Here is a 25,420-nt window from a genome sequence, read left to right as displayed (position 1 = left end):
TGTTGCTCAGACCTTCTCTGAATTTAGGTTCGGAAGAAGAGATGAAACTATTGATTAGGGGCTTTGAAGAAACGATGTTAGGTTGAACAATTATTTTGACTGAGCCCTGATTGTGTTTCAAATAAGCATTTTTTTAGACTTTATGTGATAAAGTTATTCACTGATTGATAAAATAATGAACTAGAGGTATTGCGGAATTCATGTAGGTTGTTAAAATGTTACTTTCTTAGGATGTAATGGTATCTGTTCGTCTTAGTGATTGGATAGTTGCTGAGCTTTGATTTGTTAAATATATGATACAAGAGCTAATCCCCAGTATGTAGAAAAGAAGACGAACAATTAGTAGAGGGTGCTGTAATTTGTATCGAGACTGCCCAAAATGGTATGAAAGACCAGCGCTATAATTTTTTTTCTTTTGTTTCAAAGCCATAAGTTAATTCCGTCCCGTCCCGAATCATAAGTGATTCCTAACATGATTTGCCTTGAATTTTGCGTTTTTCCTCATCAATAATTCAGGAATGGTGAGTTCCATACGGTAAATTGACAGATATTCTCTCAAAACTATAAATGGACGAGTTTGTTGAGGCCATTTTAGACTTTCTTGGAAATATTTAAAAAAAAAATTTTTTTAAGCTATATTGTGGCACTAAAAGATATAGTCGGCGATGAGAAACGAAGGTATTTCCTTGATGCCCAAATCTATTTTTATGATTTTTAAATTATTAGTAATTTTTTCGTATTTATAATCAGCACCATGTTTCTACTACAACAACTGTCAATTAATTGCTAGATGGAACGTCAAGTGATCTTCATGATTGGGCATCAAATAATTCCTCATGATATATTTGTAATATTTTTGCCAATTTGATTCGTTTCTTGGCCGCAGGTTGACGGAAGCAATTGATGGGGCTTTTTTCTTTATAATCGTGTATCCAACAAGTCTCTAATAAAATTCAGCTCTGTTAGAATGTTGGAAATTTGAAATGTCTAAATTGACTGGGCTATAGGTGTTTAAAGGTCGATGTTATAAAGTCGCATAATTTCGATTTTCTGTTTGAACAAGGAAGATAATGATATACTAAAATTTATTTATCTTCAAATGACATGAGCAAAAAGATAACTGATTGAAATGATAAATGTTTTCGGATTTTTGATAATTTTTTTTTGTAAGCTGTTCATTTGTCTTGCATATAAAAAGTATTACTTTTTAAATGCACAAACCGCTCTCGACTCGACACCTCGTTTTTCTAATTTTTGTGCTATATATATGCAATATATATATATATATATATATATATATATATATATATATATATATATATATATATATATATATATATATGTATATATATAGGTATAGGGGTAATTATAAATTTAACTAGCATTGAAATAAAACAAAGAATGAATAAAGAAGTAATGGGTCAATAAGCAGATGTATGAATTGACTCTAAAGCATTTAATAATCTTTCAATTTAATTTAAGAAAATTTATGGTGGCTGGGATAAGTTATGTGTTTTGCACATTTTGTTTATTTCGGAATTCAAAAACAGGTCAAATAATAACAGTCAAATGACTTATTATTTGAAGCTTTAGTGATACAGATATTACTAACTAAATATGTGCTTATAAATGAGTATAAAATATCACAGTGACTTGCATAATTGATACACAAATTATATAATTAATAAAAAATATAATTTATTTGAATGTAGAAAAAATATTTAAAAATTAATAAGAAAGGCAGTTTGTTTCAAATTATAGAAGAGTAATGGAATAATAAAAAACCATTTGTTTAACACTAATACTAATGAAATGGTCAAAACTGACTTGGTTCATTTTTAGTATATTTTAGTATGTTGAGTATCACTATATTTCGAGCCCAGGGTGTCAGTCTTAAAATGATTATTTAATATCACTAAGGTAAGTATTATAGATTTTTGTAATATTACAAATGGTTTATTTATTATATCACATAAATATTTAGTAACTAGTCTATGTTAAAACATCCAAATAAGTTCTATAATAGCAATTAATGTTATGGAGCTAAGCGGTACTGACATGTGGGATGATTTATTAATATCATCTACACAATTCAATTTTTCTTTGATTCCATAGTCTTGTTTGCAACCCATCCAGAATGATGCTGAAAGTTTTTGTTCTGCATGCTCGACAGTCATTGCTACATCATTGAATTTCCAAAATCCTTTACCTTTGAAAAAATACGTTTTTCCTATAAAATAAATATGATTACTTTCGATAATATGTTTCAATTTTATAATTTAAATTTTATTTACCATCTCGCCACTGGAATACTGCGTCTATATCTGTCCCTACCCCCTTCCACATAGCCATGTTTCTTGGGTAATCCAGTTCAACCTTCTGCACGTTTTCATCAAATCTGTGAAAACCATATTCTTTAAATCATACCAAATATTTCTTATTGTTCATTGTTACCTCCAATACATGTCTCCGCTATAAAAGTAGGTTTGACCGTTATGGCCCCAAACCATAGCACCGTCAATTTTACGTAGGGTGTCAGGTAGGCCTAGTTCTGTTATAGATTTCGGATAACCAGGTATCAGCGTTACTCCGGAGAATAAATAGTATTTATCATCCACGAAGAAGCAAATATTACCATCTGGTCGCTCATAAACTGCATCTACATGAGTTATATTACTAGGAAAACCTCTCCATAGTCGTGTTAGGTCAGCCGGGTAGTTATTTTCAATTAATCCTTTATCACCTATTCTCCAAAAATACTAAAAAATGCAACATTAATATTAAACTAGTTAAAATAATTCACACATATTTACTCTATCTTTGAATATGAATGTTTCCCTCCTTATTACAGCAACAGCATCGTAGCTAGTGTCGCATGTATCTGGAAGCGGTTTTCCTGGATACTCTTTAGGTGTATGACCTGGAGATGTCTCTGCACTTTCTTTACTATCAGAAGTATGAGGTTTATAGGGCGGTTTAACTGGTTTCTTAGTGACTACCGGTTGATCTGAAAATACAATATACTTTTAATGTAGATTCATAACATATTTTATGTTAAATATATAATTTATATCGATACAAAAGCCAGTGTAGAAAAGAAGAACAACTAACAGGTCAATTGAAAAGTTCCCGACCTGACACATAGATGGCGCTACTAGAATTAAATCCATATGTTTCTTAGTTAGCACTAACCCTCAAAAGATGTGTGTATAAATTTGACAACTGTCGGATAACTAATGAGTTTGTGAATTATATCATTTTGAGTGAAGCAACTTTTGTTAATGTGAAAAAATGGATAAAAAGGAAATTCGTGTGTTGATAAAATATTGCTTTTTGAAGGGAAAACATACAGTTGAAGCAAAAGCTTGGCGTGATGCCGTGTTTCCGGACACTGTCTCAGGAAAATCAACCATCAAGGATTGGTATGCTAAGTTTAGACGTGGTGAAATCAGCACCGAAGACGGTGAACGCAGTGGACGCCCAAAAGGTTGTTACCGATGAAGATATTAAAAAATCCACAAAATGATTTTGAATGACCATAAATTGAAACTGAATGAAATAGCAGACACTTTAAAGTTATCAACTGAACGTGTACATCATACCATTTATGAGTATTTGGGTATGAGAAAGCTCTGTGCAAAGTGGATGCCGTGCGAGCTCAGTTTTGACCAAAAACAACTACGAGTTGATGATTCGGAGCAATGTTTGAAGATGATCAAGCGTAATAAACCCGAGTTTTTCCATCGTTATGTAACAATAGAGGAAATATGGCTCCATCATTTCACTCCGAAGTCCAACCGAAAGTCATCCTAGTGGACTGCACATGATGAACCCGCTCCAAAGCGTGGGAAAACGCAACAGTCGGCTGGTAAGGGTATGGCGTCCGTATTTTGGGATGCGTATGGAATAATTTTCATTGACTACCTTGAAACAGGAAGGACCATCAATAGCGACTATTACGTAGCGTTATTAGACCGTCTGAAGGATGAAATCGGCGAAAAACGGCAGCATTTGAAGAAAAAGAAAGTGCTGCTTCGTGCACGGTGCGTGAAAGACAATGCACTGTGTCATAAGTCAGTGAAAACGATGGCAGAAATCCATGAATTGGGCTTCGAATTGCTTCCTCATAAGTGGGGTTAAGGATTTGAATGAATTGACTATATTGAGTGTAACTAGTAGTATCCACGATGATATAAAGATAATTAATTTAAACGTCAGTTCAATTATCTGGATTAATTGAATTCTCAGATCAACGTATTAACGTATCTTGGGTTATAAAACTCGAGGTGTAAAATATTGTAAGATCAGACTACGATAATTTTGTCGAAGCTTTGCATCGAAAGTGGTACGTTGCGTTGTATAGTATCGCCTGCATGTGCTACTAACGTGGAATTGATTAACTTTTCGTCATTTTTCAACAATTAGGTTTTAAAATATAACTTGTTCCCTTTTTCTTTTAACTTGTTCAATATTCTCTTGCTGTCATTGTTGATTAATGACCTTAGACCTATACATAATCAGGCACTGACTACTGAATACTGATATAAGTGTAAACAATGCTGTTTCAACTAATCTGTTTTGCTTCTTGAATCTGGTAACCATTATTCAGTTGATTAAATGACAACATATTTGTAGCTAAATCTGGAACAACTGTAGCATAACATATTTTTTAAGTTATATCATACTTGTCTTGTCCAACAGCAGACGTTAGATTTCTAACATTTGTTTTGTTGGTCACCATTTGTTTAAATTCTCTCGACGTCTTTCAACTATTCTTTATGATCAATTAGGTATACACTCGCACCAGAGCCTATATACCAGTCAGACTTAATAAATGACCTATTCAAAAAGACTATACTAAAAGCATTTAAAGCTTTCCTGTTGCCAACGTCTTTTTCCTAGCCCAAGCTGTGTTCAATTAGCTAATCATTAACTACATCTTATTTGTTTCGTTATTCTGTAGAGATGGTAGTTGGGTTATATTTTCCAATTAAGCATGTTCAAGTATGTTTGAAATGGAGACCGCTAACAATCGACAGTGGTTTCAAATAATTGGCCTGTAATTTTTATATTTATGATATGTGAGATGCTTATAGAATTTTCTGCTGAGGTTTCGTAGAAGATTGCCTTTTAATTTTTCTATAATTATTCAGCTAGTACAAACTTAACAAAGTTCACCGGACATGCCATTGATATGCAGAAAGTATTTATATTATGTAATGCTGGTTACGGTCCTCCTTAATTCTATCGCGGTCATATGTTTTAAAACTACTTAAATGGTGAACGCGTGAGACAGGTCGTCGTTCAATTAGTCGTCACTTCTTTCCGTTAAATAAAGTAGTTTTTCTTAAATATTTTAAAGTCTCCTTTTTACCAAAGAGGGTTTATCTGGACTGGACCTACAGTTTAACGAGGGCTCCGAACCACGGTTCTCAGAATTAAGTCTACCGACTGGCAAGTGACAACTTAGAAATCATTCCAGAAGACATCCGGTCTTAACCAGACTTAACTGGTTACTGGTGTAACTGGGATCATTTTCCTTGTCAGATTTTGCACTCTTGCCTAAGGACAATAACAAATGTTAAACACTAACAAACATAAGTTTACGACCATGTCTCAGCAGGATTCGAACCAGCGTCTATCGCAATAGTAGGTGGACTATCCTATCGCCTTTACCACTGCGCCAACCAATCCGGCTAAGTTGTTTTTTAAAGTAAATAAATAGTTACAACTACTATACGCCTATATTTTTTGTTTATACGTTTAAAATGAAACAGGTGCGTTAGATATATTATATTTTCAACGTATAAATTTTTGTAGATTCAACTTACACCATTAAATCAATTGATAGATTTATACATTACTGTTGTTGTTATATATTGTATATTTTAATAACTTACCTTTTCCATGATGCTTGGGAGGGGCGGCGTATACATATTTTCTGTCGTATCGGGGATTCGAATTATTCGGAAACGGGTATTTGTGTCTTGGGTTCATTGGTTTCTGAGTCCGTCTAATATTATAAACATATTAACACAATTCGAACTTTTCGATTTTTTTTTCTATAATAATTATATGAATTATAATTCTATAATTATATGAACAAATATGCTTTTCGTAATAGACAGAATAATATGAACATAGCATGCATAGTAGTCGTATGTTGGCAAAATTGCTACCGTGTAAACAATGACATGCTTTATGTATTGCTCAGTTTACACCTCTTGTAGGCTATATAGTGTATTACATGTTTTGTTTTGCGACGGTTAAAACAAGCGATCGATGAAATTTGTGATCGCTCAAACTTCGAAACAGGGCAAAACAGGCACTATTTTTATTATTATCAGTAGTAACAGTATCCACGGTAATAATACCATACAAACAAAAAACATGAACGTGATATAGTTCAAAATTTATGACGGCAGGTCGCAATGTTGCCGCATCATTTTAGAATTTTCCTATGAAGGTGTCTTTTAACCTTCATTTTCAGCTATATACTTAGCACAAGTCTTTGATAAGGTATGACATGACGTTCATAAGCTAGAGAAATGTTACGAAAACAACATACGTTACAGCCAGAATGTGTGACAAGAGTTACTACTCTACAATAAAAGAAGCTAAATCAGGTGTTCCACAAGGAAATTTATTAGGGCCAATTCTTTACCTATTCACACTCTATACATGTGTTATACATACATTAATTAAGGATGCCGAAAAAATATCGATATTTATTAATTAAATGGTTTACTGCATTTTGGTACTTAGTTTTAAATGTTAGTTAAAAATATCGATACTTATATATACAATATTTAGAGAATATCGATATATTAATTTTTTATTTTTTGTTAAAATATCGTTATATTTTTGGAAAATATCTGTATTTTTTTAAATGGCGGATTCACGGCTAGGGGTACTATGACCAATGTGACCATATGTTCTATTTTAGTGTTATTCATGCCGGCTTTCCCAATCTCTAGTCAATTTTCAAACATTTCCATGATGGGGTAAAGTACCTGCGAATTATGTGGGAGGATATTAACAATTGCTCCACAGATCGGAGCAATATCAAAGACATGTCAGAACCATTAAAGAACCACTTCTTGAATATAGTAAAATACCGCCAAATATTAAAAATATCCCGCGGCAGAATTGTGGCTGTATTTTATGATTCGACTCAGAAACATACTAAGCAGTTTCTTCCATTTACAGTCCGAAAAGTACGGCCATATAATTATTTGGAATATTTGAAATAGAGTACTTGTTTATTTTCTAAAGACCTATTTTATTAGGCCAAATTTAATGGGCATAATGAACAGATTTAAATAAGCACTTGTTTGTGCAGACATTTAACATTACTATTGGATTTATTGACTGAACAAATGTATATGAATAAATGGTATATTGATTATAACAAAGGCACAGATTAAAGCACTTGACAAATTTTCGCTAGTTCTACCTACGATAGTCAAAATATTTCGATGGAAATTGGTTGGAAACTATTCCAGCACATTCACACCAACAATTAAAAAATATGAACATTTTTTTATTCTAATTCAATATATTTTATACCTATCTGTCACAAAGCTGTTTCCTCAAGTGAAAAAGAAGTTTTAGGTTTTGATCTTTATGCCGACCATGAAGATGAATATTTTAAAAATCTGTCAAAAATTCTATTCTGATTTAAAATAATAGTTTTTATTAAAGACAATTTCTCATTACGGCAAATATAAAAATCATTGAGATTGATGTTTTATAGTTTTTAATAGTTTTAATAGTAATTTGTAGTACTTCAACTATTTTGATGAGTGAAATAAAATAAAAATAATAAAAAAAGCGTATATAAAATATATAATAAATAATAAATAGTAATAAAAGCGTGTTTTAATAGTATGAATCTATTTATCAGATGTAAATAAGCCATGTTCCGTTTTGAGTTGTAGAAGTGAAGTTAACTATGTGCAATTTCTGTTTGATTTTGGTGGCCTGTTGGCCTGTGGACATCCTGAGCTACTCCTGCCCGAAGAGAAATTGCGGTAACTATGAGTAATGTCCCTATTCCTTTTTGAACAACAAACTATGTTGAGGAATGTTTTGAATAACCGCGAAAATATTGTCATCTAAGGTCGAGCTGTTCTTTTTCTAAATAATACTGAATTTACTTTAGAACTAGTTTTAAGTAGTGTTCATATTATTTTGTCATTTTTTCAAGGTTCTAATTTTCTAAAAATTATCTACATTTTATTATCTTACCTGGGATATTCTGTTCTAAATACTGGTTTCCTATAAGGCCTAGTTGTTGGTCTCGTAGTTGTAGTTGTAGTGGTAGTACTGGTAGTTGTTGGTCGAGTATATTTTGGATAAAATGGAATTCGTTCCATTTTAGGATTTGTTTGTTTTGGCCCTTAAAAGATATAGATACATTTATTTTTCTAATATACTCTGAATCTTAAGAGTATTACATATGATTTCTGTAATAATTGTCCATTTTTTAGGTCTAATATCTTAATAATTTAATATTTAATGCAAACAGAAAGAGACATTTTAGTTTATAAATATTTTGTGTTTATTTATTGCCAATAAACGTTAGATGCGGCAATTAAAAGAGATAACAAAAAAGCCGTAAAAAACTGGTATCAGTTTTTGCATTATCAATAATTTCAGTTTGGCCCTCGTACATAAAAATTTAAATTTAAAATCTATAGTTAATACTAGAGTATCACAGTTTTATATGAACTTACCATATAACCACTGAATTCCAAGTCTGTCATCTTCCGGAAGTTCATACTCAAACCCACCGGTCATTTCAGTATACCAGGGAAACATCAGTGCGCCAGTTACATTGGAATGGGACAGTCCAAGCGAATGTCCTATTTCATGAGCAGCGACGTTAAACAAATTAGTACCTGCAAGAAAAAAGTTGTTATAATTCAACATAATTTCTCAATAGAAATTTTAGATCATACTTATAAATAAATAAATAACTTATAAAGTAAACGTTTATTTGGTCGATCTCATCCTTGGCACACAATTACAAAACATTTTCATTTTCTATAAAAATATAAATGATTCATTCGTGTATTTATAATTAACAATATATCTTTAATATAAAACGATGAAATATTTATGTTTTATATATAACATTTAATCCTAAAGGATTTTTCAATCGTGTTCATTTTTATCATGTTCTGGATCAGGATAATTAGAAAACAGAAAGGTTTTTTGAGTATTTATTTCACTTGGTTCATTCTTTTGGATAGTACGAAATGAACATATTGTTATATATATTTGTTATTTTGTATCATTTTGCTAGAATGTAAAAATACATTTTTTTTTAAATTTTTAAGACGATGCAAGAAATCTTGCTAAAATCTTGGGGAAAGCTTAGTTACCTTTTAGTTACCGTTAAATGATGCTATGTAATCCACTATTGTTTCACATTTCGAATGAAACGAACATTGTTCATAGTTAAATGGATTGAATTAGAAGGACATTGCTCATGGAGATTATCATATATTACAATTGAGTAGTATTCGTCTCACTATAAAGCAAAGATGTGACAAAATGGTTCTACAACAAACTCTATAATGAGTATTATTTTATTTTACACAATAACAATTGATCAATGTTGTAATTAATTAAATTCAAAATTATTGTATAACAAATAATTATTTTATCATTTTAGACATTTTATTCCACAGTTTGGGGATCGCGAAATTCATTTAAAATAATAAAAAGTTTTACTAATTTTTGACCATATTAAATTGTATGAAATCGGCCACTTGCGTGAGAGCTTATGAAATTTTAACAAGCAATTGAATAACCTTGAAGCATGTAAGGTTGATTAGAAAGCCAAACAAAATTTGTTTAATTGTTTTTCCAATGTTCATATTTTGCAATTGTATACATATTTTTAACAGTATGATCCAAAGAGATAGAAATGAAAATAAAATGAAAGATGAGAAACTGCTCTGAATGAAAAGTTAACTGAAGAATAAGAAGCAAAACACGCAAACAAACTTTTTACAAAGTTTTGAAAAGTTGCACAAGAGTTGTACAATGTAATTAGAGTCAAAGATAAAATACTAGCGGAAATGTTTTCATTTATTATGAATAGAATATGGAAAAAAGTCTGAATTCCATAGGATTGGTAAATAGCACTTGTCGTTCCGATACATAAAAACGAGCTATAAGGACTAATAATTATAGAGCAAATTTAATATTGCGATGTTGTGTACAGTCATGAAAATATAATTAATAAATAGGTAAATAACAGAAAATTATACAAAATTAGTAGCAAGTAACAGAAAAGAGCATAAAGAAGTATAAAAAATATAGAAAAAAAGGAGGTTTCGTAATCAAAATTGTAACATGTAATTACTATGTTCATAAATTCAAATATTATATTTTTAAGTGTATTTTGGAAAGATAATTTTTTAATTTATAGTGTTTTATTTTATAATTTTTAAGGAAAGAAGAATCTACAATTAGAAAATAAGTTATTAGTTGTCAGATTATATATCGTTTTTGAAAATGTTTTATACAAATATTAACAATTATTTATTTAAAATGTTATTGTTTAGTTTGCCTCTGTAATATAAATAATATATTTAAACCTATTTTTAAATTTCTTTCTGTAGTAAATAGTTCTGCTTTGCTCGTCCTCAGGATGATTGGACGTACAAAATTTGGTTGCAACTTTATATTTGGGAGATCGCATTTTAAGTCTGTTTATTCTGTGGTCCAACCTATATTCATTTCTGATTTGTACTTTTTAGTTTAATAAATGGCCGTTACTGGTCAAATATAGTAAAATAAATAATTTATTGAATATTTCGAAAACTAGAATCAATTTAAAAAAAAGGGCGCTGATTTGTATTAAGCTCCAAAATCTACATTACAAACTCAGTTGGTTAGTCAGGTTCCAAGTCGTGTATACTTGTATTATATTTACTAACTTTATTAAATGTTAGTCTAAGGTTTGATATCTTATCTTATAATAATTTTTTTATAGTTGATTTTTAAATTACCTTATTCAATCTAAACATTTGAACGATAGTATATGTAAGAGTAAATATTTTGAAGAAGGTTTTCAGTTTACTTGCAGCTGAATTTTTTCCACTATAATGGAATATCACCTGTTCGTTAAAATACTTACTGATTAAGACCAAACCGGAAATAATCCAAAATCCGGGAAAAATCTCCATGGCCGAACTCTGATCGGGTCCGCTTCCAAAAATAATCTCTTTCCAATAAGCGTTCCGTCCTAACTAGCGCCCTTTTTTCCAGCCGTTGCGGAATTTAATTAAAAAGGGCCGAGCGCCGAACATTAACGTTTACTTTAGTTTCGAACTAGATCACACTGTCGACCAATCGAATTCCGAAACTAGTTTCCGCTTCACGTCGGTGTCAAAGCGCAAACTTTGTCCGAGGAGCCGTTCCATGAAATTGTTTTGCTAATTTTTCCCGTCCGCTGTTTGTTTTTTGACAATTGTTCTCCTTTTTACGGGATCCGTACGCGCTTCGACCACTTCCCGATTTCAGAATGTAAATAAGATGTTTTCGTACTACGGCTAGATCCGATTTATAAATAGACTCTGTTATATATAGATTCTGAATGACCGTTCCTGATGGGTTTTTGGCATTAATTATCCAACATTGTGTTACACGAAATTATTACGCGATTTTCGGATTAATTGGCCTAATGATATCGTATTAAACTGACAAATATTTAACACGTAAAGTGCCGTGATGAGTTTAACGTACCCACCAGATTTTAGACTTTTGTTAGCCACAATGGCCGTGGTGGGTCACACTTCACACTTGGCACGATATTTCTGTTTTAGCCGCTGTGGATCACTGTATTGCACCAGATCAATGTAGACGATACGTAGAGTTGTTCTTATAAGTTTTTGGCAACTTTTAGTGCAACCGGCCTTTGCATGGTACATATACGTAATGGCACTATGGCGACTTAAAGTACATATGAAATAAATATAAACACATCTAATTTTAAAGTATTAAGTTTAAAGTATCAGTTAAAGTTTATTGTATAATAAATGATAAATATATATCTATATATATATATATATATATATAAATATATATATATATATATATATATTTATATAAATATATATATATATATATATATATATATATATATATATATATATATATATATATATAAATATATATATATATATATATATTTATATAAATATATATATATATATATATATATATATATATATATATATATATATATATATATAAATATATATATATATATATATTTATATAAATATATATATATATATATATATATATATATATATATATATATATATATATATCGTAATCTTTTAGAAAAGCATTACGTGTATCGAAAAAATAGTCCATACCAAAAAAATTTAAACTATTTTAGCATTTGTTTTTTTTTAGGAGATTTATTTTTGGCGATTTTTCTTCCCAGACTTTCTTTTTCTTTTTTCTAACAGATAACCCTTAAAATATGTTGGTTTCCTGATACTGTTTGGTTTATAGGCAATGATTATTTGACCAGATTTAAATGTTAGAATATTATTTGTGTGGACGCTGTCCACTTTTTTTCCCGCGGTATACTTTTAAATTAAACAAGTAGCCGCATTCTAAACACAATTTGAATAACTTAATACCAAATTTGTGTTTTTATTGCTAATATATTGTTTAAATTTTAGCTAATCTTTGAATTGTACCAATGACTCATCTATGCATATGTATTCCTCAGGTATAATTTTCGATTGAAAAAACTCTCGAAGCTTTTCTAGGAGCGGTGTAATTTTGTACAATCCATCATCTTCTTTTTAACCGACTTCGAAAAAGGAGCAGGTTCTATGTTCGGCTGTATATATTTTTTTAATGTATGTTCGCCGATTTCTCCGTCAATTGTAGGCCGATTTTCAAAATTATTTTTTTATTCGAAAGTGTGCACTTCCGAGGTGGTCCCTTGAAACCAAATCAACATCTGTTGGGGAGAAGGGGGGAAATCGAGGGAAACGCTTAAATTTCAAAGGCACGTATAAAGTTTTCACATAATTTTTATTTAAAATAATGAGATATTTGTGTATAATGTTATTTCTGAGCTGATGTGATGGAAAATCGAAAGTCGTTCAGTGCAAAAGCCATTCAGTTTGCTTTTTAAGCACTAACTGTAGCACATAAGACTTCGTAGAAATATTATAGAAAACTGCTTTTATGGTGTAATGGTTAAAGCGTTACCAAACGGAGGTCGCAGGTTTAGTTAGAACATTGCCGAGCCCAAAAAATACAAAAATAATAATATAATTTTGTGACATATACAAAAAATCAAGTCAAATACAATATCGTCAAAACGAAACTAAATTAATATAACTTTGGGTTCGGCACCGACTTGAAAGTAGTCAGTTGGTAGTAGTTAAAATAATATTGTAAACAGATAAATAGGTTTAGGTAGGTATTAAGCTAAATTGTGTGTATATAGTAGAATATAAAATACGTGTCAAAATCAACATCGCAAGTCAAAAATATATACGAGCAACGTCATGTACAAAGTGGAACTGATTGAATCTAAATGAATAACTTAATAAAAATAGAATAAAAATAAGAAATATTGCGCTTGATCCGCAAAAAAATAAAACTGACAATGTTGTGCATCAAAAAGCATTAGAATGTACACTATGTATTTGTTCGAATTCGAAATGAATATTTATAGTTCAAATAAGACGTTTGTCGGGTCAGCTAGTATCTGGTATCTTTCTGGCAACATAGCTATACCGTGTTAAAAAGTATTATGATGTGACAGCGATTCAGCTGTGCCAGTTGAGCTTTAGTCATTCACCAATGATCATTAATTATGTAAAACCACGATCAGTGTGACACCGATCAAATATTTTTTGACTTTACTACAATTAAGCCCAAGAATAATTGTACCAAAGGTATATAGGTTAAATAATCAATCAAAAAACGAATAGTCAAGAGAGCAAAATTATTCAAGAATGGCAATTGAGAAGAACTAAATGTAATATAGTTCGCTATAAGAAATGTGTGGAAATAGCAGCCTGAAGGATGTTCTGGCAGTATTTTCGACTTTTTTATATCGATTTTGATGGCAAATATGTTTTATTATGTAATTTCCTTATTACATTAAAAAATAATATTTTCGGGGAATGGTTGTGTTCAATTGTCAAATTGTATACATGAGTCTAATCAAAAACTAGACTGGAAATTATTGTTTGCTGCAGGGCCAAAAGGTGCAACTTAAAAGTTCTTTTATTGGTGATTAGCATGACTGAGACGTTTGGCAAAACAATCGCAAAGAACTAAATACACCAATGTTGTAAAATTCGAAGATGTCTTGCTTTAATTTTATAATGAACATGAGACCGCAAACCGTAAATTCAGTTTATTGAAAAATACAGATATGTTTGGTTAAAAAAGTAGTTATAACAGAAAGAAATATAAGTTGAAATAACAATTTATTTGTTAGTTCCTTTTTTTGTTCCTTTTGATGTTACGATTAAAACACGAATAAAAATAATTTGACTTCAATAGTTACGCAACATTTTGCGTGTTCTGCTGCGAAACAGATCCGATGTAATATTACCTTTAAATTAAAAAAAGCTGTTATAACATAAATTGAGTGATATCTATGCTTTACATTAATTAAATTATTTAGCGATAAACAGGCTTTTTGTACCTTTATTGTGGTATGTACTATTAGCTGATAGTACATTAAGTTGGGAAAAATCAATTTATTTATTTCTAAGACGACTTTGAAGTTGCCTATATATAGTAATACATAATTTATTGAATGAATTTTTACCATAGCAAATCAGTAGTTTGAAAGGTAACATAGAATGTTCTATAGAAGTAAAAATAGCATCATTATTTTACTGTCAAGAGCTATTGCACTTTGAAAATCGCGATTCCTGAAGGTCATGTTTTATTTCTTTTACTAGCTAGCAGAGAAAAAGGCTCATTGAAATTGTGTTGATTTTATGGTCAATCGTTGACAGATTCGATGAAATTCCTAAGAATATCGAGGTGGACCGACATATTTGATCTTGTGAGTTCATGATGTTATGAAACTAATCATCAACTATAGAAGATTTTTGAACAATTGGCATAAGACTGGATAACAAAAGAAGTTCGATACGGTTTCAAAATCTGGATTGACGCCAAGGAAGTTGATGCCAAATTTTTGGTAGGATTGGAGCGAATTGCCCATCACAAGCTGCTTGAATTTGGATGAACCATCACTCAGAAACTTTATTTCTCCTCTACCTATACCTCTAACAACTAAAGCAAGTGAACTACTCGTAGTAGAAGTAATAGTAAAAAAGGGGTGTTCTTCTATGTGGCCCGTTCGACCCCATTCCCACGTAATGCCTTCAAAAATATAATTCATAATATGTGAGTATATTCGCGTTGAAAAATAAAAAAAAAAGGAAATTACTTTTTCTTCAACCTCGTATTAGCTCAATTATTGTACGTTATGAAGCCATATGTGCTTGAATGCTTTTTTTTATTAATAACTATAATTATAACAGTAGACTTAACAAGAACAAAAATTAGAACTATGTTACTGAAATGTTTCGAAGAAGTTTGTTCGTTGTTCAACAAACTGAAAGAAATAATAGTTTATATAGAGTAATCATTAGTTTCACAAGTTGTGATAAAATTTACGATATTGGATCTTTATTTACAGCATCTTAACAGTTTGACGACCAATTTTATGATGCCTCGTTAATCCTCCCAAACATAAGGATACTCTTATATCTTACAAATATACATGCACACATATATTGTTTTTTTGCATTACTAACGAGGAAAATAAAACTTATTATTGGAAATTGAAGTTAAACTTCAAATAGTTGAGGTAAATAACGTGAAAATCATTAATTGATTAATATGAACATTCTTTATTCAGGTTTTCTTTAGTAACCGCTACGCAATATATTTTACCTTAATACCTTCTTAAAATGTAATTTTTAGAATGAAGGTCAACTTTATATACTAAACTCTCATATTTGAACTTCAAGTTCTTTTTCGATATAATATTAAAGGTCATGATATTTAACATTTTAATGGAACTGTGATATTTCATTATACAAGGTTCCACATAAAACGTGTCTTTCTGTTTATTAAATATTGATCTTGAGTTGGCTAAAATAGACTTACTTCACTTTTTATTTAATATTCACCACCATTAACCAGCCATTTTCTTGTTTTGCATGCTATTTAACAGTTTTTGAATATATATATTTTGGCATCGAATAGTTACCATCAGCTTTTGTCGATTCAAAAGGGATCTTGTAGAGTGTTTCTAATATTATATATTGAATATTAATAAGTGCCAGATTAATAAGTTAATATAATAGAAACCTAATATAAACCTCAATAAAATTTGCACTTATAATACTATATTGCCCTATAAGCCAATTTTGAAATAAGAACATGTTTAAGTTGGGGAAAAATCATCATTACTCAAAACTCGAGATAAACCATTAAGGAACATTGTTAGTGTGTTTAAATGAATTTAAAACAGATGGGAGATTAGACCATCACAAACGTTCTTGTAAAGTGACTTCATTATTACGTTAGTAAAAAGAACTGCAGATCGTTTTTATTTAAAAAAAATCAAAAATTTTGTTTACCGGTGCTATCCTTTTCTTTTAATGACCAGTTCTCATCAGCATCGAAATGAACGTCAACGCTGGAGCCCTCCTGTCCTGTTGGGAAAAAGGCGTGAGCCAGTATAGATCCTGGACCATCAAAGGGAAAATTATCTCCATGATCACGCCTGCAATAGATAAAATGTATAAGTATCAAATCGAAGCATTCAGTATTACGTAGTTATACTTAAGACTAACTTATACTTATTTTATAATAATCGTACTTACCGTACTTACCTTTGTTAACCTGGTTCATTGTTTTTTGATGTTGTTTATTGTTTTTGTCTATCACATCCAACTTCATCTCCAGTATAATTGCTAAGATAAAATAGGAACATCTTCAGATTTATTTACTGATTTCAGGAAAAAAGACGCCAAAATCAAGTTTACCAAAAGCTACTCAGTCATAGTTTTCAAACATAATTTTTTCGGTTATTTTTGAAATTATTCTGCAATGTATTCAAATATTTTATTATTCATATCGTATTGTAATATTTATGTTATAAGTAACTTCTTTTTACATCTGTTCAAAACCACTAGTTGCAACTTGTAAATTATAAAAATTAATGTATGGTTTACGTTAGCATTTTTTCCAATCAATTTTTTCCAAAGAATCTCCAATAATATATAACCTAAAGTCATATTAAAGAGTTCTTTTTGAGTTTCTATAGAGAAAGGTGAGTATTTTTTCACGAAAGAAATAGCCCAGGCGAGAAGTAATGGAAGCGGAAAAAATATCGATATACCTCTTTCGATATTTTTTAAATCTATATAATGGATTAACGATATAAATACAACAGCTTGCTGAAAATATTATAGCGGAAAAAATTTGATATTTTCAAAATAATCAATATTTCTTCATTTGATGTTTGGCCATAGAATTAAATTAAAGGAAACAGTTTAAGCATCTTATTTGTTTAAAAATTTTTTGTTCTTTTTATTATTTGTTTCTGTTTGTTCTTAAATGTTTCAAGCTTACATATAGCAGATTGTAACAGTGTTCAATTTTCAGGAGGATTGGCAAGATAAGCGTTCTTTCAAATGCACCATTTTAGAAAACCAAAAGCTTCTGCAGCTTGGCCGATTTGGTTTACGACTTCCAGTTCGTCAATGGCATGTCTGTTTCAGTGGCAAAAAAATGTCATGATTCTATCCACTACTATGTTGGAAAGCAATAGAGACGACATCTTCTTCGTGAACATCGGGTCTCAAATGAATTTAAAGAATCGTTTCGCACTCGCTCATAGTTAATGGAACTATCGTAATGTGCCTGAAGCAATTTCATAATGAACCAGTGTATACAGACGAAAACAGAGTGAAAATTAGTGAAACGACAGTTATAGGCTTTCTGCATCTAACACGTCCTTCCATTAAGTGACGGAGTGCAAAAATTCTATATACTCAACCGTGATTGGGTTTAAATGTCGCTTTGCAGTCTTATATATACGATCTTCGATCGCCTTCCGGACAGTTGATACGATACTCGTATCATGATAGTTTTTACAGTGTTTATTATTAAACTTTTTTCACTATAGGAACACTTTGCTTTCTTCCATACCGACGGTACTTTTTCGAATTGCCAAATTTTTGAGAGCAACACGTGAAGCCGTTGAGACAATATTTCTCCAATGAGATTGATCATTTCTGTTGTAACTTGGTGGATTCCAGTGGTCTTACCGTACTATAATGTTTTTATTGTCGTTCGCAATTAGTCCACCGTTGGCTTGTCATCAAAAATGGACCTTGTGGAAGGTTATAATTGTAGAGCTGCATGAAGAACACTCCATCGTTCGAGATACTTATTGTGGAACTTTTCGGACGATTCATCAGCTTCTTTAATGTTGTAGTTAAAAGATTTACTTTTACCGCTCGTCCGATTGTTTCTATCTATATCTGATATATCTCCTAATTGTTTGTTATAACGTCAGATACTTGCGTTTCGCAGTATTGCAGCTACTTCCAAATCGACCTTGCCATTCCAGTAGGTTTCCCTTTCGACTTTTTGCCTAACATCACTATTTAATTTTCAGAATTTCTCGAAATTACTTGGTCAAACCAGCGAGAGAATCTCAATCCAGATCAAAAAAAAAAAAACAAGTTAGAGGCCAAAGGTGGATAGTGTGATCAATGTTTTTTATATTCGTGGAATTGAGCATCGGGAATTTGTCCCCCGTACCTCTTTTATTTGGAAGTTCTAATATTCTGCAAAAGTACGAGTTTACTCAGGTGCTTGGCTTCTTTATCTCGACAGTAGCTCCAAACATACGGTTAAAGGAATTACTATTATTTAGTATTTTGAAAGTTACCATGTCATTCCCCATGTTCTGCATTTACCAGACCTAGCATTGTATAACTTTTTTGTGTTATCAGAAAATATAAAAAATGATGAATATAAATCAGTGAGTGAGGCTTTTTGCAATACAGAGACACTAAAAAAACTTGGATGGGCTAAATTAAAGAACTCCGGAAATGCCTCAGAGAGTGAAGAAAGATTGACAAGGGTAATAGAGAATTAGAAAATAACTTTTTCTAATAATCCTTTTTTTAGTAAAAAAAATTACTAATTTTGATTCTTTATACTTGAAGAGTTTAAAAGAGGTAGCCAAAAAAATTATAAGGAATTTCGTGAGATAATATAAATGATTAAAGAATACATATTTTTATAAATACTAGTTATCTAACTATTAAGCGGACAGACGGAAATATGAAATTTGACGGATCAATACACGATTTGGAATGGGGTATACGTACAAACTTTTAATTAAGTCAAATTGTAGGCTAGAAATATGTTTTATGATTCGTTTTTATGGGGCTTTAATTCTTAACTTATCTAGCCAATTTATCCCTCCCCTAAATTCGGTATAATAAAATTTTCATGGGACCTATCATGTTCGGGTTTTTTGTGCCGTTATAAATAATTCACACACAAAATTTATGTGGATATTTGACATAACGATTAGCTCGGTGTCCATTTTTATAGTATATTGGTTTGGTTAGGATTGTTTCCATTAATCTATATTAATATAAAGGGATATAGAAACATAAAAACTATAATAGACCATAAGTATTATTATTTATTGTTTTGTGACATATAATAAATATTAGTTCTTATATATATATATATATATTTATATATATGTTTCGTTCTAAAAACTGCCTAATTAAAATAAGATATAGAAGCTTACTTCTTTAAAAATAAACGAGAAATATAACCAGAATAATTTAAGAAAGCTGCAACCGGAATAATTTAATAATTTATTTAATTTTTAATTTATAATACGAATTTATTTTCGCTTTGATTTGTTTTACTGTCTTCGTTTAAACTACATTTTTGAGATCATTAGATCATTAGATCATTTTTGATGCTTGTGCACAAAGAATTATTGTAAAGGGTACATATGGAAAGTTTTGTTGGGTGGATAAGCAATTTAAACCAAAATAACCTTTTTGTGTCATTTGCAGTCGTTTTGTAATTATATTGACCAATGAGAGTTATTTGTTTTTTATTTTAAATATTTGTAATTTTAAATATTGCATGTATACGGTAGCAACTATAGTGTTTTGCTCTTTTTCGTTAGCTTAACGTAGTAACAATAAACAGTGTCGATATATTTATTGTAGATAAAAATATTTTATTCGGAGCTTACTGACAATGTGCTGAATTGTTATTAATATTTTCTCAAAGTAAATATAATCTATGTATTAATCGACTTAGCGAAAATTTTGCCACCCTTTTTGAGGAAAACGGGGGCACCTGGAGGCGTGAAATTTGTCATGGTAAAAGCTTACATGGATGAAGAATTTTTGTGTTATATGCGCTACAAATAAGTAAATTCGAATAAAACAAAATATGCCCAAATCAAGCAACCAGGAATAGCCGTCAGATCGGTGATACAAAATGTATAAACAAATATTTTACGGTCTATTTTCATTAGACCTGGCCGACGCACCAATCACGGCCGCGCAATTTTTAAAATCAAAATCTGGCAGCGCTGTACGGTAAACTGAACAGCAGAACAATATTTAATCGTTAGACAAATCTCTAGATATTATATTTGAGATGATATTAAAATAGAAAGTAAGCATGTTCAAATATAATTAATCAAAGTTATTTAATTTCAAGCAGTGTTTTTAAACATTTTATGTTACTTTTGGTTATTCCTGTATTGTTGGAACTATTAAGGAGTTATGGAAAGTGTTCATAAAAAAACGATTAAGAATAGCATGATCATGTAATATTATATTTTACATTTTTGTCAGAGACAACAAATTAACTAACATTGATTTAAATAATTCGAGCACAACAAGAATCGTCTGTACTCTTTGTTTAGAACCTATTTAGATTTTCAAAAGCAACTTTTGTCAAAATATCGTCAAAACAGGTTTTATTACCATGAAATATCAGTTTAAAATTACTCTTTTTATTGTATTATGTGAGAAATGTGATAAACTTAATAAATCGTGGTTGAATTTAGATCACTATACACGTATGTATAATTACTATGACTAATGGGGCTAATGAGCTAACACAGAAAATGTTATTGTTCCAATAAATTTGATCTGTCGTGATGATAACTGTGGGAAATGTTATTGTAGAGTATAAAAGATTTATGTGCACATATATGGGTTTAATTGTTCAGAATATACATGAGCATTAGGTTAAAATGTGCGAGAAGAGGAAAATACCAACTGTTTTGCAGATATGTCAAATGCATTAGGGATAATTCAGTGATCAATTTTAACAAGAATGGTGTACATAGGTAGCAGCACAAGAAATAAAAAATACAGTGATATCAAAATGATGATAGTTAACTGTAGTTTAAATTATTCGATAATATATGCATTTGATGTTCTATAATCTTCAAATAAACTATATATATTTGATAATAATTTTGTTTAATTATTTTATTTAAACTAGATTTTTGTTATATGCCAAATCCAAACTGAATTAAAACTCGGAGCTGATACGGCAACATTGCGACGTTTTGAAGTCATAAATTTAGATGGCGTATGTTTATACCAACTTTATATAGACTATAAACACATTTTTGAACTTATTCTGATTTGGTTATAACACTGGAATTCTAAATTTACTATTCAAATAAACTATTATAATCTGAGAAGAGGTGGCAAATAAATGCGAAAATCCCATTATTCAAATGTGAAAATTACAGAGAAATTACCATATTTTTATCGGCGACTGTATAATCGAAGTTTGGAAGATAAGGAACGTTTACAATGACCTATATAGTCGCGAGTCTCGTGCGGTTTATTTAAAACGGCATAGCGCAAGGATCCCAATGCATTTAGCTGGTGAAAATGAAGGGAGAAATTTGTATGCAATCGGAAAAACACCCGCTATTAGAGTGCACATAATGGTAATACGGTTGAAAGCCCTCTAAAGCGACCAACAAAAGCCCGTCGAGATATAAAATGACAATCGCAGAAACGTGTATCCTTGAATTTGTCGCGATACGAAGCAGCCGGATATTCCCTTGATCTCCACTGGAAATTATCTAGCACACCCACGGATTGCGTTCCGGAATGGCTCTTAATGTTATTTTGGAGAAGAATATCATTTATTGTTGCTCCGACGTTCTGTTATCTTCGACCATTTTCTGTTAAAAACACATAATCATTTTATTACATTAAATATGAAATACTTTCATAAGAACCGAACCAAAAAAAAAGTAAATTTGTTCGTGGACTACTTCCGAACTGGCAAAACAATCAACTTATTTTGAATAATAGTTTATTAGTTTATTTTTTATTAATTTTATATCAATTGAATACAAAAGTTTATAGAAAAATACAAAGTAATTTTTTTTCTACAATTTCGGGATTCAAAATCATGATAAATGTCCTGGTATCACAACTCAAGAATCGTCATTAAACTACTTTTTTGTGCTTTAAATTGTTTCATCAGCTATCTTATTCGCTAGATTTAGCTTCCTTTGATTTGTGGTCATTTTACACCTTGAAAAAGTATATCTTGGAATATGGTTTTCATTCCGCTTCCTTTCCGAATTTCCGTTTCATTTTCGTACATTTTCAAAAACAACTCTTGAAATGAAATTGAAATTGGCGACACTCCCATAAATCTACGTTATAGGAAATGCAACAAATGAAAATAGTACATTAATTTGACTAAAATTAATTTAATAAACTTTCGTGTTAACAGTTATGAAACAGAACAACAGCCACATATACTGATTGTTCATTGTGAACTTTGGTGTAGAAGGGCGGTATTGAAAATATTTATTGCAAAGGAAGCGCAACAGACAAACTAATTTGTTAAGACGATTTGGAAACCTTCATTGGCTGGCATACTATTTCAATTTGATGGTATCAGGGAAATTTTAACAAACATATATATATATATATATATATATATATATATATATATATATATACATAGTCTATTCAAATTTTTTTTGTACATACATCATCAGGATGTTTAATGTATAGCCTGCTGCAATTTGTAAATTCATTTTAGAATTAGACAATATCTTCTTTCTCATTTTATTCTAGTTAAAAAGAGATACCATGCTGTCTGATTCGTTCGAATACGTTCGTAAACGAATTAAGCTATCAAAGTCGTACAGTTGTCAGACGTATGCAAAATTCTTGAAAGCAATAATGATGAGAGGTTATAACTCTAACCTGTAAACTATTGTGGCTGTATATTTAACTGTAGTTCTATAACATTATTGTTCAATTATTTTATTTAGATTAGAATTTTGTTGTATATCAAAGCTGAACTGAACTAATAAATACTCAGAGTTGATGCGGCAACATTGCGACGTTTTGATGTCACAAATTTAAATGACGTATGTATAAAATAACTTTGAACATACTATAGATCTTATTGTGAAGTTGAGTCAAAATTAATTGATGATGTATTGCAAAACTGGGTTGAAAAAATTAATTTGCAGCAGCCATTTTGCTGAAATTAGTTTCCATAAATAAATGGGATTAGAACCCTTGATTAAATAGTATTTACAGATCTAGTCTCAATATTATGGTTAAAAATAAACCAATGGATGACACTTTTTTATGTTTACAAAGTGGAGCAGAAAGAAATTAATATTTGTAATCATGGAGATTTTTTATAGATGAGAAACGTCTAGGAACTTTTGCTTTTATGTAACCATTCAACGCAGTAAATTAAGTAATGGGATCCAGTGTTGTGTTGATGCTAAAATGAACTGATGTTTTACCCTTAGTAGCTTATAAGTTGAGTGATTGAAATATATTATGAAATATATTGCTGCAAGACTATTTGGTATTATACTTACTTCGAAGTTTATTCGAGACTACTCTCCAACGTAACAATCATATTTTGGATTAAGATTAAATTTTGTAAAGAAGCTGGTATCTGAAGAGTAATGATTTAAAATCAACAGACTTGTCTTTATGAGAAAGCTTTAAAAGTACGGTATTACTTCAACTGAAAAGCAAGAAATGAAATTAATTTGAAGAAAAAAAAATTATCCGATTGAAAAAGATATAATCGCCAAGAATATCATTAATGAATATTTGATTTTAAATAATATAATTTCATCAAATATAAAATAATATAATTGGATGTAATTAACTTTTCCCTGCAAAATATTAATAGAAAATCGACAAGAAGGAAAGAAAGAAAACAGTTATATCTACAATACTAAATAGACGGGTTACAAAACCGTGTAGATTGTGATGAACGTGAAGGTAGGTAAGTAGTAAAGTGGGCTAGTTATATAGCATTTGTTGTGATAAGTAATAATAAATACAGTTAGATGTTTGTTGTATAATTAACATAATTCATTTTAAGCATGCAATGGTGTTTTATACGCTGCAATAGTCAAGTATATCCGCTTTTTTTTTCGATTAATCAATAATATTATAAACATACTGTCATCTTACCTGTGGAAATATATTAATATATCAGCTTTATCGCTGTCAACTTCGGCAAAATTCAGTCTCGAATGCTTTGACCAGACTTGCAAAGCTTTCATGATGTTCCAGCGTACTTCGTAAACATCTAGCTTGGGTATTACCTCCTGAGGTGTCCTCAAGCTGAAAATTAATAAAAGATATAACATTTGTTTATTTATATAAGCTAAACATTAATACAAAAATGAACTTTAAATTAACATTTATATATCGATATATCGATATTTTTGTGAGCCAATATTTCTCGATATTTTTTCAAAACAATATATATTTCTTAAACATTATAAAAAATCATATAATTATTTTAATTTAACTTTTTAACTTGGTGCTTAATACTTATTAGAAATATAGTTTTTTTTTGAAGATTTTCATAAAGTTTACAAACTGATGCTTCTTCTTCAACGTACTAGTTAGGTATGTTTTATTCAAGGAAGAAATCTTGTTAAAAGTACGAAACAACTAAAGGGCACCACTTTTATAAATGTATTTATTCATTCCGAAATAAGCTGCCCTCCATTGCAAAACAAACGTACAGAATGAGAAATGAGCGTTCCTGCAGACTTCATCAGCTCGCATAATAGCAGCCAGTTTAGTATTGGTGTCACGCCTATCCTAATTTCCAAGATGGATATAACAAATCCGTTACATTATATGAGAAAAAAGGAAGAGAAAACCAAATAGATAAACGTAGATTTATACTCGTTACTGTGTTGAAATTCTATATAATATTTTCTTTTATTAAAAAAAATGTAGTAATTCAGTTTTTCAGGTTCAGATCATAATCTTAACAA

At 30.4% G+C, this 25,420-nt stretch overlaps 1 protein-coding gene across 3 annotated transcripts in view; it reads right to left on the bottom strand.

Moving 5' to 3' along the window:
- Nucleotides 1-1,676: 1,676 nt before the first annotated feature.
- LOC143198171 (matrix metalloproteinase-2) overlaps nucleotides 1,677-25,420 on the bottom strand; it is a 211,835-nt gene continuing 188,091 nt past the window's right edge. For all 3 annotated transcript variants that reach the window (XM_076407237.1, XM_076407244.1, XM_076407254.1), the window contains 9 exons: nucleotides 24,600-24,752; nucleotides 16,674-16,819; nucleotides 8,739-8,903; nucleotides 8,251-8,401; nucleotides 5,901-6,013; nucleotides 2,814-3,007; nucleotides 2,455-2,759; nucleotides 2,295-2,398; nucleotides 1,677-2,230 (listed from right to left, as the gene is read on the bottom strand). In XM_076407237.1, the coding sequence (XP_076263352.1) occupies nucleotides 1,998-2,230; nucleotides 2,295-2,398; nucleotides 2,455-2,759; nucleotides 2,814-3,007; nucleotides 5,901-6,013; nucleotides 8,251-8,401; nucleotides 8,739-8,903; nucleotides 16,674-16,819; nucleotides 24,600-24,752 (1,564 nt within the window). In that variant the 3' untranslated portion in view covers nucleotides 1,677-1,997. The remainder of the gene's footprint in view (nucleotides 2,231-2,294; nucleotides 2,399-2,454; nucleotides 2,760-2,813; nucleotides 3,008-5,900; nucleotides 6,014-8,250; nucleotides 8,402-8,738; nucleotides 8,904-16,673; nucleotides 16,820-24,599; nucleotides 24,753-25,420) is intronic.

The sequence above is a fragment of the Rhynchophorus ferrugineus genome, unplaced genomic scaffold, assembly GCF_030347505.1.
Source record: "Rhynchophorus ferrugineus isolate W39M unplaced genomic scaffold, kcgeb_rfMv2 rfM1, whole genome shotgun sequence".
Taxonomy (NCBI): Eukaryota; Metazoa; Arthropoda; class Insecta; order Coleoptera; family Curculionidae; genus Rhynchophorus; species Rhynchophorus ferrugineus.
Note: the sequence above shows the minus strand (reverse complement) of the source record. Positions and strands in the feature narration are given on the sequence as shown.